At 38.5% G+C, this 14,771-nt stretch overlaps 1 protein-coding gene across 6 annotated transcripts in view; it reads left to right on the top strand.

Moving 5' to 3' along the window:
* Positions 1-14,771, top strand: part of CABIN1 (calcineurin binding protein 1) — a 110,303-nt gene that overhangs the window by 6,755 nt on the left and 88,777 nt on the right. For 4 of the 6 annotated variants that reach the window (XM_051805413.1, XM_051805412.1, XM_051805419.1 and 1 more), the window contains 12 exons: positions 87-236; positions 1,255-1,547; positions 2,560-2,728; positions 3,148-3,284; positions 3,670-3,887; positions 5,128-5,206; positions 5,436-5,623; positions 6,894-7,043; positions 8,372-8,566; positions 9,670-9,906; positions 10,948-11,101; positions 11,335-11,450. In XM_051805413.1, the coding sequence (XP_051661373.1) occupies positions 87-236; positions 1,255-1,547; positions 2,560-2,728; positions 3,148-3,284; positions 3,670-3,887; positions 5,128-5,206; positions 5,436-5,623; positions 6,894-7,043; positions 8,372-8,566; positions 9,670-9,906; positions 10,948-11,101; positions 11,335-11,450 (2,086 nt within the window). The remainder of the gene's footprint in view (positions 1-86; positions 237-1,254; positions 1,548-2,559; positions 2,729-3,147; positions 3,285-3,669; positions 3,888-5,127; positions 5,207-5,435; positions 5,624-6,893; positions 7,044-8,371; positions 8,567-9,669; positions 9,907-10,947; positions 11,102-11,334; positions 11,451-14,771) is intronic. The other 2 variants (XM_051805418.1, XM_051805416.1) reach the window with 1 other exon arrangement.

The following is a 14,771-nucleotide window of genomic DNA, read 5'->3' as shown; positions in this document are numbered from 1 at the left end:
AAGAAAAAAAAACAACAAACCAATAAAAAAAAACCCAACCAACAAACAAAAGCTTTAACTTGTCTCCATTTCTCTTTATTTCTTAGTGACATGTCTATCCATAATGTAAATGTGAGTGCAGCTGAAACAGGAAGAATCATAGACGAAGCGCTGGAGCTGCGTAAGAAGAGACAAGCTTTGCTGGTGCGTGACAGGGAGCCAGACCTCAGACTGGTCCAGCCAATTCCCTTTTTCACGTATGTCTTTGTATTTTCTCTTTTTAAAAGGTTCCTCTGAAGCCCTGTGTGGTCACAGCTGTGGTGAGCTTCAGATTTCTTCAGAACACTTTTTTTTGCCTTGTAAAGACAAACCAACCCCCCAGTGTTTCGTTATTAGTTTATGGGTTTGTTTGGTGTGCTTACTGTTTTAGCACAAACTCCATAGCTATCAGTTTTCAATTTTTGATTTAAAACCAGTGATGTAAAAAAAAAAAAAGAAAAAAAAAAGGTAGCTAAGAGTGATTTGGCAGCTATTCAAACTGTATTACTGGATTATTAATATATGTCTAGTTTGTGTATGAATTTCAAAGTAAGTTTAGCTTTTAAAAAATTCTTTTTGCTGTTGGGATAGTGGAAACAAAAAAATTGCAAGTATTTATTTGCAGCAAGATAGAAGGATACTAGTAAGTTGTTGTGTATGTCTTTATTATGAAGGATTGGGGTTTGATTTGGTTTTTTTATTGCACATATTTTTCTGGAATATTAATGGACTTTGCATGTAAGTCCTATTGCAGGTAAGTTGCTCCTAGTTGTGGATGAGGGTGAGTTCTTTTATTGTTGACTGAATGCAGAACCTGAAAATTGTTTATTTGACACTACATTTTTTACTGGTTTTAGGGTTTGGTGTAGAGTAATTCCCTCAGCAACTACTACATAGACATTCTTTGAGATTGGGCACATTAGTGACTCCCATTTCTTTCTTACTGCAACCAGTATACCAGTTTCCTCTGAAAACTTTTGCTTGCTGAGTGCTGAAGGAAAGCTCCTAAGGACCTCTGTTCCAGGCCTGTCATGTTCCATGTGACAGGAAACATAGAAAGATATTCTCCAGCTTTTCTAGTCATGGGGCAGATTTTTGACACTCAAATGTGTATTGCTCTCCCACTGAGAAGCTGCTCTTGTTATCTCTGAGTTACTGGAGAAAATGCTGTAAATATAATTTAGAAAATAATGTGACAAGAATTGATGCCATGATGCTGTTGTGTTCCATGTGCAGGTGGAAGTGTTTGGGAGAAGCTTTACTTGCCATGTATCAGCACCTCACAACATGTGATCCTCCTCGGCCCAGTCTGGGAAAGAGAATTGATCTCTCAGAATACAGAGACCCAGTCCAGCATCTGATCCTTTCTCCCACCTCTACTCCTGTCAGTGTTATTCAACCAACTCCTGTCAGCACTAACCCAGTGATGACAATGCCAGATCCTGTGTTACCTTACACTCCAACAACACCCAACTTTCCAAGTCACAGTCAGAGTTCGTTGGAACCGGGAGCTACTGTAGGTGAGCAAGGTACTTCAGTCTGAGATTCAAGATCTCTTTCCTACTTATCTGGGTATTAAAAGCACTCCAGAATGCTTTGGGACATGCTGTCTTTAAACTGCATGTTGTGGATTCAGAACCTGTTCAGAAAGTGTATAACATCTGATAGAAAAAAGGGAAGTTGAGCTCTAGAGAGTTAAGATCTGTTAACCCTTCACATTAGAAAATAAAAGCCACCTAAGCTGTCTGAAAACCATTGGTTCCTGACTGAGACATAGGGCCAGTGTTCAGGACAGTGGACTAACTTTCCTATGTAATGGAATTGAGAGTCAAGTTGATTTGTTTTTCTTGATTGTTCCTCCAGTGCAGGAGTTTCTGACCTCCTCTGGTTTTGTGCTGTTGACTCTCACTTCAGTTTTTCAGTCTTTAAGGAGAACAGAATTGTGATTCCATCCCAGCAGTGATGCATATCAAGCTTTTAATGTTGGGAAGGGCCTTGAGATCCTTAGAATGAATGAGCTGTCTTTCAAAAAGGTGACTGGATTTTCTTCTGCTCATGTGTCACTTTGAGAACCTGAGAGAACTGAGCTGTCAGTTATATTTATTTGAAAACTGTAGTAAGAGGTTTGAATATTTTATACTGTAGATGTATATGTATTTACATATCTAAAGCTATCAAGGGGTTACCAGTATTTTGTTGATATTCATGGGAATTTACAGATGTTTCTGGAGTTAAAGGCAGGCTCCTCTGGTTCCCATTTCAGAAACTTCATGAAGACTAAAATAACGAATTCTAATTAATAGTGAAGTGCAGCATTTTTATTATGTCTGCTTCTTTCCTCATACTAGCATTTTTATACAAAATGCCATAGCCAGTTTATAATTAGTGATTTTTTTAAAAAATTTTTTTTTGGGACTACATTCAGAAGGAAACCAATGAATCTCAAGTGTTGCTGTATAATTAATTTTTTTTAAATTAATTCATTTTATTTGTTAATTTAACCTGTCAGATTTGAGGGTTTTCTTTTAATTATATTTCTAGGTGACATATCTGCAGGTGATAAATCTAAGAAAGGAGTGAAGCGAAGGAGAATTACAGAAGATAGTGGTGAAACAGCCAAAAGGAGATCTGCTAGAGTTCGGAACACCAAGTGTAAAAAGGAGGAGAAGGTTGACTTTCAAGAGCTGTTGGTGAAGTTCCTTCCTTCCAGGTACTGTACAGCAACACCCTTCATTGTGAGAATATCATAGAGAGGAAGCTGTTTGAGATTTTGTTTGATTGATATGCCCCCACCTTAAAACCACCAGACCTGTGTTATTTTTTGAAGCAGATGTGATGCATTGCCTCCTCATATATTTAATAAAATTGCTGAATAAAAATTGAAAAATAAGAAAGATTTTCTTAGTGTGAATGTGAATTAGAGGACAATGAAGATGTCAAAATGGATAAGGTGAAGTAATCTTGATTTGGACAAAATTTGGGAACTTGATATAAATCTCTGAATTTGCTTCAGTTAACGTGCTTTCATTGTTAAAATTTACATAACTTTCCATGTTTAGGTTTCACTTAGTAAGGAAAGAACAAACGAGGGCTTTGTTGATGTTGTGGTTTTTGTCCCCTTTCACACAGATTAAGGAAATTAGATCCTGAGGAGGAAGAGGACCCTTTCAATAACTATGAGGTGCAATCAGAGATCAAAGAGGAGAATTTCCAGCATGTTGGACCACACAGAATGTCATTTGATTCTACAACATTTATGGAATCTGGTAAGGATTTCTACTGGAACCCCTCACTCTTTCTCTGTTGTTTCTTCCATATTGTATGCTTTATTTTTTGTATTTTCCTATCATATCTAGAAGATACAGAAGTATATGCTATTTTTAAAAGATAATTTTATGGTATAGAAATATCTCAGTTGGTAACAGGTGTGATTTTTTTAAGTCTGGGGGATTCCTTAATCACTGTGTGCAAGAGCTCTGTTGTGTGGAGTTTCCCATTTAAACAAATTGGAATACAATAACTGAATTCTGCACATGTGCAGCACAGGAGAACTGCTGCAAGATTAGTGCATAAAACACTGCTGAAAATTACTTGTTTCATGATCTGCCTCAACCTTAAACACGTATGGCTTTGTATTTATCTACTTTCTAGAAAAACAGGATGTTCATGAATTCTTGCTGGATAACCTGAACAATGGTGGGATCTTGGAGCTGATGATGAGATATCTAAAAGTCATCAGCCAAAAGTTTCTGGTGAAGTGGCCTCCTGGCTTGTGTGAGGTGGTCCTTAGCATCTATAACAGCTGGAGGAAGCACAGTAGCAGCCTCCCCAATCCACTACTGAGGGACTCGAGTAACCAGCATATCAAGGTAAAGCAACACTTTTCCTTATTCCCATATTTGCTGCTGTGGTGTTCTCTGTGTGCCAGAAGTACCCAGCTGAAATCCAGCAATCAGACACAGGTTTGGCTTAGCTCTGTCTGGGGAGCTGCTTGTCCCAGCTGTTGTATCTGTCATAAACTGGTGGCCTGCAGCTCATGGAGCTGTTCCTGAGCTCCTGGACAGATCTGGGTGATGCTACATGCAAGTGTACTCTATATATCGTGTATTTGTGTGTGTATAAACACACACACATGCACAGAGATGTAGTAAATGCTACAGACATAGATATGTTTTACCACTTTACTCTGTTGTTGCTCTTTTTTTTTTTTTTTTCCCCTTCCCTTTGCTTCTGATATGACACAAAGTTTTGATTTGTCATCAGGTGAGTCCAGAGGCTGCTCTGCTCTCACTGGCTGATTAAGGGTCAGCATTGATGCTTTAGAGTAAATACAGGGTAGTTTTAGGATAACCTGCAATTTACAGTAAAAAAACCCCAAACAAACCCACCCTCCCAGCAGCACCATTTTACTTGTAGATTTCCCAAATGCAAATAGAAGAATGGTAAATTCATTAAATTAATGTTAAACCAGTTTAGTGGCAGAAGATGATACTTCTTGAATTATAAAACCAGTTCTGATACTTGTCCACTGAACCTGCCCACGTTATCAGTGTGTATTCATTTGGGAAGTTATTTGCCTTTTGGCATGACTTCAGTTTGAAATTACTTTTTTCAGATCAAATGTTTCTACTCTTTTGCAAATGAAATATGAATTCTGAAAACTGCTGTGTTCCATTGACTTCATTTAGAAAACAGACAAAAGTGTCTCTATGTAGCAGGTGTTAAATTTTTATACATCCTTTGTCTTTTTTATTTCTGTGTATTTTTCACTTATACATGCCCTTTTTTCAAACAAATGGAAGTATATTTATGAATGTATTCCCTTGATTCTCATTATGACTGGTAATGTATATGGACTTTTGACCTTCTTTATTAGCCAAGATTTTTTATCTTTTTAAATGCTTTTTCTAAGTATTGTTTTTTTTCATACCTGTTGATTTGCAAATGCTTTTTATACAGCTTTTAGACAGAGGAAGAAGTAGTTACAGCTTGGGAATAGAAATCCCAAGAGGACAAGATGAAGGTTTTCTTTGAAGTAAATTGCAGATTTAGTGATTTGGGGTTTGTTTTGTTTTGTTTTATTCTGATATCTCCCTATTTTTTCTGAAGGATATGATGTTGATGAGCCTTTCTTGCATGGAACTGCAATTGGATCAGTGGCTACTGACAAAAGGGAAGAGCTCTACAGGTGAGCACTGGATGTTTCTTTCTTTAGACTCTAAAAACACTCAAGGTATATGAAGAAATGTTTCCAGGAATTCATTGGATTTTGGAGCTATTTTTATTTAATGAATATCTTCCAGATCTGTATTTTATTGATCTATCAATTTGTTTACCTTTAAGTACCTTTGAGATACCAGACTCTTTCCATGGGATGTTAGTAACTTGATGGTAAAATGTAATTAACTGATTTGCAGTTTCTCCACGGAATTGTCCAGCCGCCTCTGTGAATGGAAAGTTTGGTCCTGACTTCCCAGGCACTCATTTTTTGGGAGACCTGTTGCAGCTGTCATTTGCTTCTTCACAAAGAGATTTGTTTGAAGAAGGCTGGATGGAGTTTGTGACTCGGGTGTATTGGCTGAAAGCTCGCTTTCTAGCACTGCAGGTTTGGTTTACTTTTGATTTAACAAATAAAACTTCTCTCAAATTAAAATCAATGCTCTTCAGAAGCAGCTGATTTGTGAATCTCAGCTCTTTTCAAGCACATGGATAAAATCAGCTCAAAACACAGTGATTTTATTTTGCTCTTATGTATAATTAACTGTCCCTAAGGGTTGAGGTGGAAAAGTAGGAGATCTGACATGCTAAGCAAATATTCAGATATGTTTAATATATGAGTCTTTGTTTAAATTAGCTCATGTTCAGCTTAAAAAAAAACCTATTTGTGCCAAAGTTATTTGGAATCATATTGTGTAGCTGCAGAACATAGATTTTTGGGGACCTGGGCTTATGGATACCATCAAAGTCCCAGGCAGTCCAAAACACGGATTTTTAACTGAAGCAGACTGTTTTATTACTCTCCCCTCTGCTTTTTCAAGGTAGCACAATTCTTCTTTTGAAGATGTTGAATTTAATATGCAGATTTTGAAGCAGAGGGTTTTAAACACATCACTGAGGGAATAATTTGAAATGTTATTTGATCCCAGTCTTTTTTTCCCTTTAAGTGTTGCTTCCTCAGGACATCAAAGAGGGCTTTTTTTATGCATTAATTATGTTTAAATCAATTGTCAGCTAGTTATGTGAGTCAGTTGCATAGCTGTGAACTAACTTGTTCCTTCCATTTCTTTTCTTCTTTTTTTTTTTTTGCCTAAGGATTCCTCTCCAGTAAATTTACTCGAGGAAAAATGAGAGTTCCTGCACACCTACTGGCATTTTTTCTTGTGATATGCAGAGCTGTACTTTGCCTGTGCAGCTTGCATTCCTCTCCTCACCTCTCAACTTCAGCAACTACTTCAGTTGCACAGTGCGAGTAGAATGCAGTGGCTCTGCAGAATATAAGGATGTTTCTTGATTCAGTGGTTTTATTTGCACAAATGGAAGAGTTATTTCTGCTGTTTTGGTCTTCCATGTTTTTAAAGGAAGGGATTTTAGCAATCCAGACAAATCTTGCAAATTTATGCAAGCCAAATTCTGTTTTTCTGTTTTGTTTTACCTGTTTTTAAACTAATTGCTAAGATACGTTGCATTTTTAAGTATTTTTGCTTTCATTTGAGATTTGTCAGTGAGTTTGTTTTTTATTTGGGAGGACATGCACTAATCACACTGGCAGTGCCTGCATTGAATTTAAAACTTTTCTACATGCTTTGGAAACCTGAACTTTCAGTAGTCAGATAGGAGTTTGTGGCTGATTGCTTTCTTCTGTACTGTTTCTTTAGGGAGACATGGAACAGGCACTTGAAAACTATGATATCTGCACTGAAATGCTACAGAACTCCACTGCAGCACAAGCTAAAGCTGGCAATGAGTGTAGCATCGTCATACGGTTACCTAACCTACATGTTGATTCTGTTGTTTCTTTAGAAGAGGTAAGAATTAATTTGCAGGTGTGTGTTCCCCATTCCATCCCTCCCACTCCATCTCTCCCAGTTTCAAATGTCATTTATGAATTAGCTCTTTCATGATGGAGGATTACTATATCTCAGAGTCAAAGGAGAGGTTCACAGATTTGAAGATGATGTCAAGACCATCCTCTCCTTTTCAGGAGTTACAGCTTTTGGATCTTTTGGTCCTGTATAACTTTAGATTGCATTTATGCAAAACAAAAATACTAAAGCAGCTGCATAGACTGCAGTAGACTGTTGAATCAGTGTTTTGTTTTCTGTTCTTAAACATTAATATCACCTTTGCTTAACTGAGCTTTCTACTTCAGGAGTTTGTTTTCCATGTAACAAGCTGGGTGCACTTTGAAGCAGAATCTCCTGTGATGAAGTCCCCCTGATGGATGTGTTCTTGCAGCGTAGAAATGTTTGATTTTGGACTTTGAAGCAATAAAGTTTAAAATCTTTATAGCACATTGCTGGGTCATGTTGAGCTTCTCATCCACCAACACCCCCAAGTCTTTCTCCCCAGGGCTGGTCTTGGTCCGTTTTCCACCCAGCCTGTATTTGTGCTTGGGATTGCCCCGACCTTGCACTTGACCTCGTTGAACTTCATGAGGTTTGCACAGGTTCTCGAGCCTGTCCAGGTCTCTCTGGATGGCATCCTTTCCCTCCAGCATGTCCACCACATGGCACAGTTTGATGGTGTTGGCTTAGAGTGCCTTCAGTCCCACTGTCCATGTCACCAGCAAAGACTTCAAACAGTTCTGATCCCAGTCCTGACCCCTGAGGAACACCACTCATCACTGCTTTCCATTTGGACATTGATCCATTGACCACAGTTCTTGGAGTTGTGAATATCCAGCCAATTCCATAGCCACCAAGTCATCTATCCATCAAATCCAGGTCTCTCCAGTTTAGAGACAAGGATGTTGCCTGGGACAGTGTCAAATGCTTTGCACAGGTCCAGGTTGATGACATCAGTCAGTCTTCCTTCATCCACCAGTGCTTTAACCCCATCATACAAGGCCCCCAGATCTGTTAGGATTGATTTACCCTTAGTGAAGCCATGTTGGTTGTCACAAATCACCTTCTCATTTTCCATGTGCCTTAGTATACTCATTATATAGTGCCTTACATTTTCCATGTGCCTTACTATACTCATGTGTATACTCATTAAAAATCTGTTGAATGGGTGAAGTATTACATGGTAGGTGTTTTCTTTCCTGGAGATAGCTCTATAGCTAAACTGCTGGGAGAAGTGTCAGTAGTCAAATATGTGGAAAGTTGGATTATATTATCTGTGATGTTTTCAGATTGAAAAGAACCTAAAATCTCTGGAGAGATGCCAGTCTTTGGAAGAGATCCAGCGACTGTATGAGGCAGGAGATTACAATGCAGTGGTGCATCTGCTTCGTCCAACATTGTGCTTTAATGGTTATGGCAGAGCAAAGCATCTGGAGTTCGTAACATCCATACCAGAGAGACCAGCACAGCTGCTTCTCCTGCAGGTCTGGTTTGTTTCTTTAAAAATCTGTTTTAGTATGGGATTTTCCTAAAAACAGGATGAAAGGATTGCTAGAGTTGGGTGTTGATGGTTAACGAGTCTTATTTAGAAAGCAAAACATGGAACCAAATCTGTAAATGCTCTGAACACCACAGCTTTATCAACAACATTAGCAATGTGCCAGCTTGTGCTGACTGAGAATGTGACTAAAGATATAAGATGCTGAGGCCTACATGAAATGAACAGAAAAACTGTAAGTTCAAATAAACTTGAATAGTTTGCTGAGATATTTTATGGATGGGTTTGTTCTGTCTGCACCTGCTGTGAATACTTCCTGCTTTTGCTGCTGTTGACTTACAGCCATTCTGAAACTTAGTTGTCTAGCATATGAGTGATTTTTATGATGTAATGTCTCTGCTGCATGAATGAGAAACTGTTGATAGATGCATCCAGTATAATTGCTGTAGAGTTAGTCCACTTGACACTATGAAAATCAGTGTATTATAAATGAGCTCAGCTATGGGAACAATTTGATCATATCAGGTTATCTGGTGGAAAAAGAGTTTGCACAGAAGACTGATGCTCTTTTAACTGTACTGAACTAAATCCTGTGGCCTCCATGCCATCTCATGACCCTACCTTTGGAGAGTAGAAAGAAGCAGGACAATGTTGTTATAACACTAGCCTCATAGTTGCTGGTTTGTTATTTATGAAGTAATAAAATGGTAGCACAAGATCATAAATATCCAAACCCTATTTCTGTAGGAACTTTATGCAGCTGCAGATCATTATAATTATAGACCTACAACCATCCCTTTCCTGACTATTTTCTTTCCTTGCATCTCTTATTAAAGCAGAAAGATTTTGTGATGATTTTTTTAAAATTCAGATCCTACTTGTGTATTTGTCATCCTGGGTCCATTCAGGACCTTTTGTCTTTTTGTCCTATTGTCCTTTTTAATGTTATGTTTAAAGGTGTTCTGTTATATTTCATTAAAGTAACCGTGTTAACTGTATATAGAGTTTTGCTTTTCCCTGCTGTGCATTCATGTTTAAAATAAACTCTTCATCGTTATAATAGATTTTTTTCGTATTTACATTCCCTAGGACTCCCTGCTCAAACTGAAAGATTACAAGCAGTGCTTTGAATGCTCAGATGTTGCCTTGAATGAAGCAATTCAGCAGATGATTAATATGACAGCAGCCTCTGCTAAAGAGGAGTGGGTTGCTACGGTAACACAGCTGCTCACAGGAATAGATACTTCATTATCATCAGTTAACAGCATCTTGAAAGACTCTTCTGTAACACCAAGCCTCGTTCGATTAACAAACAACCTGATTCAGGTAACCTGTTCACTGGCACTAGGGAAGAGGGATTGTGTGCTACAGACCTCCAGACATGGTACAGCTGCTGTCTGAATTCCCACCGACTGGCAGTGATGGTTCTGGTTACATTTTTATTGAGTATTTCCATATTATGTGAGCATTACCACAGGCTTCATTTCAATATGTTGGAGATGCACTGAGTGCGCCAGTGCCAGCAGGTACCTTCAGTCACCAAGCTGCCTAAAATAATCATAGAATGGTGGTAAGATAACCCAAGGAATAACACTGTTTTGTTAGACTCTGAAATGGTGATAGTACGATTGAACTGCCTGGGTGAAGCTTGTAAGTTATGGCACCAATATTGCCGTTTACAGAAGGTATTTTCAAACCTGAAAACTACTGAATGAACCTTTTTTCAGTCTAGGTAAGTAATGGCAAGCTCTCAGTTCTATTAAGAAGCTGGTCTAGTAAATGTCAAAATTCAATGTGCTTACAATTCTCAAATTTTCATGTACTTCAGTAAAAGCCAAAGATCTTCACTTCTCACAAAATCATACTCTCATTGTGTAAAGTTCTATGTGATATGGAATGTAATGGAATTCTGGAGAACAGAGTATTTGGGTACATAATTTATATATTATCTATTAAAGATGCCAGTTGGTCTTAAACAGTTGTTGCAAAACCTGGTAGAGAATTCTGGAATTTGTTTAAGTTCCTCTTCCATGTTGGGTTGTAGGTAAGTTTCTTGTACAATAATGAGGCCTACTAGCACTAAGAATTCATGCTTACTGTGCATCGTTTGTATGTGATATTAACAGAGAAAGACCTACATGGAAAATGAGGATGCAAGAGGAACATCAGGCTAGGGGAAATAAATCTTCTATCCTTCCCTTACCAGCTGATCTTATTTGTATCATTTTTGTAGCCACGCTATGAGAAGCTGAGACTCAACTTCAGATTATTTCCTTAGGATAAAATGCATTGCCAGCTTTGGAAAGGATTTACACCTAACCTTTGTTTTGCATCATTTTGATTGTATAATGTATGTTTCTTTATTAGATCATAGACTGCAGCATGGCAGTCCAGGAGGAACCAAAAGAGCCATATGTCTCCTCGGTGCTTCCATGGATTATCCTGCACAGGATCATCCAGCATGAGGAAGATGCTTTTCGATCCCTTTGCTGCCAGCAGCAGCAGAACCAGGGAGAAGAAGGTGGGTTTTTCATCCGCTGCTACATATTGGAGTTGAGCTCCTTACCATATAACTTTGGAATATAAATAATAAACACTTGATTGTCATCTTACCTTGCTGGCTAAAGGGAGTAGGGGGCTCTGCAAGCATCACTTTCTTACCCCAGAGAAAATTTCTTTTTGCCAGTTGAAGCATTGACTCGCATTTAACTCAGCTCTGTCCTACTTTAACCTTTACCAACTTCTTTCTTGCAGGGAGTCCTGATACCCCTATGTTGCCTTCTTCGCTTATGCTGCTGAACACAGCTCATGAGTATTTGGGAAGAAGATCCTGGTGTTGCAATTCAGATGGTGCTCTGCTAAAGTTCTATGTAAGTGTTGTCACCATAGAATAATTGAGATTGGAGGGGATTTCTGAAAGTCATCTGGCCAGCCCAACTCTCAAAGCAGGAAATAACTTAAAAGTTATATTAGATTGTTTTTTGCCTTGTCTTCATGTTAAAAATACACTTTTGAATCCACTTTCCTTCTTCTCCCAGACAAATGCATGAGAGTTTGTCATTTTAATCTGACTAGCAAAGGCTTGTTATTCCAGACCCTTTCTCGTTGATCTTCTGTCATACTTCCCATTGTTCTCTGGACTTACCTCACTGAGAATAATAATCATTTTCTTCTGATTTTTCTCCTCTGTTGTACTTCTTGCACTAGTATTTTATTTTGTTCATGGGATTTGAAAGGGAAGTAGGAATGACCAAGCAGTCTGATAGTACTGTACAAGATTCACAAGCTGACAAAAACTGTAGTATTATGTCTTTTAAATTGCTGCTAAAATAACACAGTAGGATTCCATATTCATCTTGTCTCAGTGATTCCAAATAAGTTGCTCACTTCACAGAACTGAATTTGTCAAGTGTTACATACAGTTTGCACATTTTCAGTGTACTTAAATACTGTTTATCATGTAAAAAGTGCATATTTAGCTGTCAGCCAGGAAAATTCAATTTTGAGTTTTGTAGTTAAACTTGGTTATCTGTTTCTTCCAAATCACAAGAGTAAAGATCTGCAGCCCATTGTCTGACTGCAGGAACGTGACTGGAATGGTGCTGATGGCTCACACATCCTCTCGTGTTACCCGCATTGGGTCCTGAAGCTGTGATGCATTTAGTTGTTCTGCAGTTGATAAATTTGTCTTGTTTGATAATACCCACCTTGATTTTATACCACAGAGTGAAAAAAATAGTAATTCTGTTGTTTTTACATTGTTGACTAAATGTAACTTAAAATATACATAGAGTTCATCTGTTGAACAAAAATTATGAGAATGAAGAATTACTTCAGCCCTTCACTTCCTTTTGTCTGAAGGCTGTTCTTTGCTCTGTTGTTCAGCTGGGTGTGTCAGAGTTAATATTCTCCAGAAATGGGTGTCTGGGCAGTAATACTGTATCCCATTATGAGATAAAGGGACCTACCCATTCATCGTTCACCTTTTTAAGATTATTCCTTGAGGTCTCATGATTACAACAGAAAAGAAATTTCCCATGGCTGAAGGAGAATATTTCTATGTGCATTGCTGTTCTCTCACTTTATCCTTAGCTTAGAAACCCAAGCACAGTCAGTGTTTCCCTGAGGGGAGCTCTGGCAGTCTGAGATAGCCTGGCTGCTGGCAAAGCCCAGGTAATGGGGTGCCGTGGCATTCCTTGGGCTGTGCTCTGTGGGGACATTTCAGTGGCAGTTAACAGATTCAGCTTGACTTCATTGAGGTTTATTACCTTCAGCCAAGAGAAAATCGTGATTAGTTCTGCATAGAGCTACTCAGGAATCTTTTAATTTCCCTTCTCAGCACTCCCTGGAGCTTTTTAAGCACAGCTCAGTGCCAGAACCCATCTACCTCTGCATTTGAGCAGTGGTGTGTCTAGGACAGTAATTTAGGCAGCTGGGAAGGATGGCTGGGAGAGCCTGAGGGATTCTGCAGGAGTTGGCTCGCCCTGGTAGGGCTGGAGTGAATGAACAAGGTTTGAATTGAGGCTGATTCAGGTAGAACTATTAGATGATCTCTGTGTCCTGATCTCTGCAGCTCCCTGGCATTAGGAACATAATGCTGATACACCTGAGCTGCCCCAGCAGGGCTTCAGAGGGCTTTATTAGCTCAGGCACTGTGCTTCATGAAAATAGATAAACCTTTTCCACTCTTGAGCTTGCCCTTGGATGCCGTGCTCCTGAGTGACGGATATAAATTGTGTCTGTATAGTGTGCCTGTGTCCACAGCCAGGGGAGTCAGAGTGTGTTCTGTGAACCTGAGTGAAGTACAGGTAACTGAGAGCTAGGAATGTATTTACAGGCAGATCTTTGCAAATGTCATTGGGTACTTCAAACAAAATGTTCAATTTTCACTCATAGAATTGCCCACTTCTTAAACTATAATATAATATAGTAATATTAAACACAAGTTTTCAGAGACAAGAGGGTGTTGGAAGGATAAGGAAAGACAAAGATAAAATGGGATGAATTACTTGAGAAAGGCAGCTTGAAGAATGTTAAGTGTGTTTTACAGACTAGTATTAAATGATCACCTGTAGGTGAACTGTCTGCTCGAGGACATTCTATTGCTTGTGGATGAGAATGATGTGCAACAGAAGATGTTAATATGTAGTTAAGTCCTTTAGCAATAGTCTGAATTGTTGAGAACAATTCCGTGTTTCTGCCAAGAACTTAAAAGCTGAATAAGAACACAGGAGATTGTTTTGAACACTGTTCAAGTGAGAATTCTGTTACTGCTGTTAGATGTGGTTTTGTTTGTAGCAGGAGGGATATCATGCCTTTGTTACAGTATCCTCTGATCTCACATTTTCCATCAGCTTATTTAGCTGCACTTAAATTTCAAATGTTGTTCACAAATCCATACCGGGAAAGTGGTGGCAATAAGGGTGTCTGTTGTGACTCAGAGTTGGTGGCTGTGACTCAAAATGTCTTTGAAATACTTCCTAAGAATTTCTTTACCCTTATTTTTCAGGGGTTTGGCTCTTAAAACACGGTACCTTGACCTTAACACAGATCTTTTAATCAGAAGACAATCAGTATTTTATACTAATCCCAACACTTACAAAAAAAGCTTCTTACATGTAGAATATCAGGCTTTTGCCCTGTGATGGTGTGCAGTGTTTGTATTGTCAGGAAAGCCCATCACAATGAGAAACTCCTTGTAGCATGTACCATGCATAATTAATTGAGTTTGCAGTCCTAGATGCTGAAAAATGATAAATGGTGATAAATAAACAGATTAAGTACTGTGAAAGTAACAGGATGAATTTTTTTATGAATTGCAGATAACTGAATGTTTTGCATTTTCAATCTATGACTGCAAAATTTCAGCTGGGGAAGCTCCTAAAATGACCAGTGTGTTGAGGAATGAATGTGGCTGGTTTGGACGAGTCAGATCTTGGTAAAAGAAATAAATGAAAGTTGATGCTTTTTATCAAAGGAAAAATATTAAAGGAAATTACTTATCAGTTAATAGGACTCTACAGCTGGTGGTATACAGCTTCCCAAAACTTTAGAGGCAAATCATAATGGAGTACTTCATGGTTTTCTGTACCTTTTATTCTCCCAGATGACAAGCATTTTTCTTCTACCACCTCAAATGAGTTTTCTTTAGGCATAACTGGTACACTCTGGTTCTGGGAAACACACTCTGG

The sequence above is a fragment of the Manacus candei genome, unplaced genomic scaffold (assembly GCF_025592945.1).
Source record: "Manacus candei isolate 608988 ecotype Guabito, Panama unplaced genomic scaffold, ASM2559294v1 h1tg000064l, whole genome shotgun sequence".
Taxonomy (NCBI): domain Eukaryota; kingdom Metazoa; phylum Chordata; class Aves; order Passeriformes; family Pipridae; genus Manacus; species Manacus candei.
Note: the sequence above shows the minus strand (reverse complement) of the source record. Positions and strands in the feature narration are given on the sequence as shown.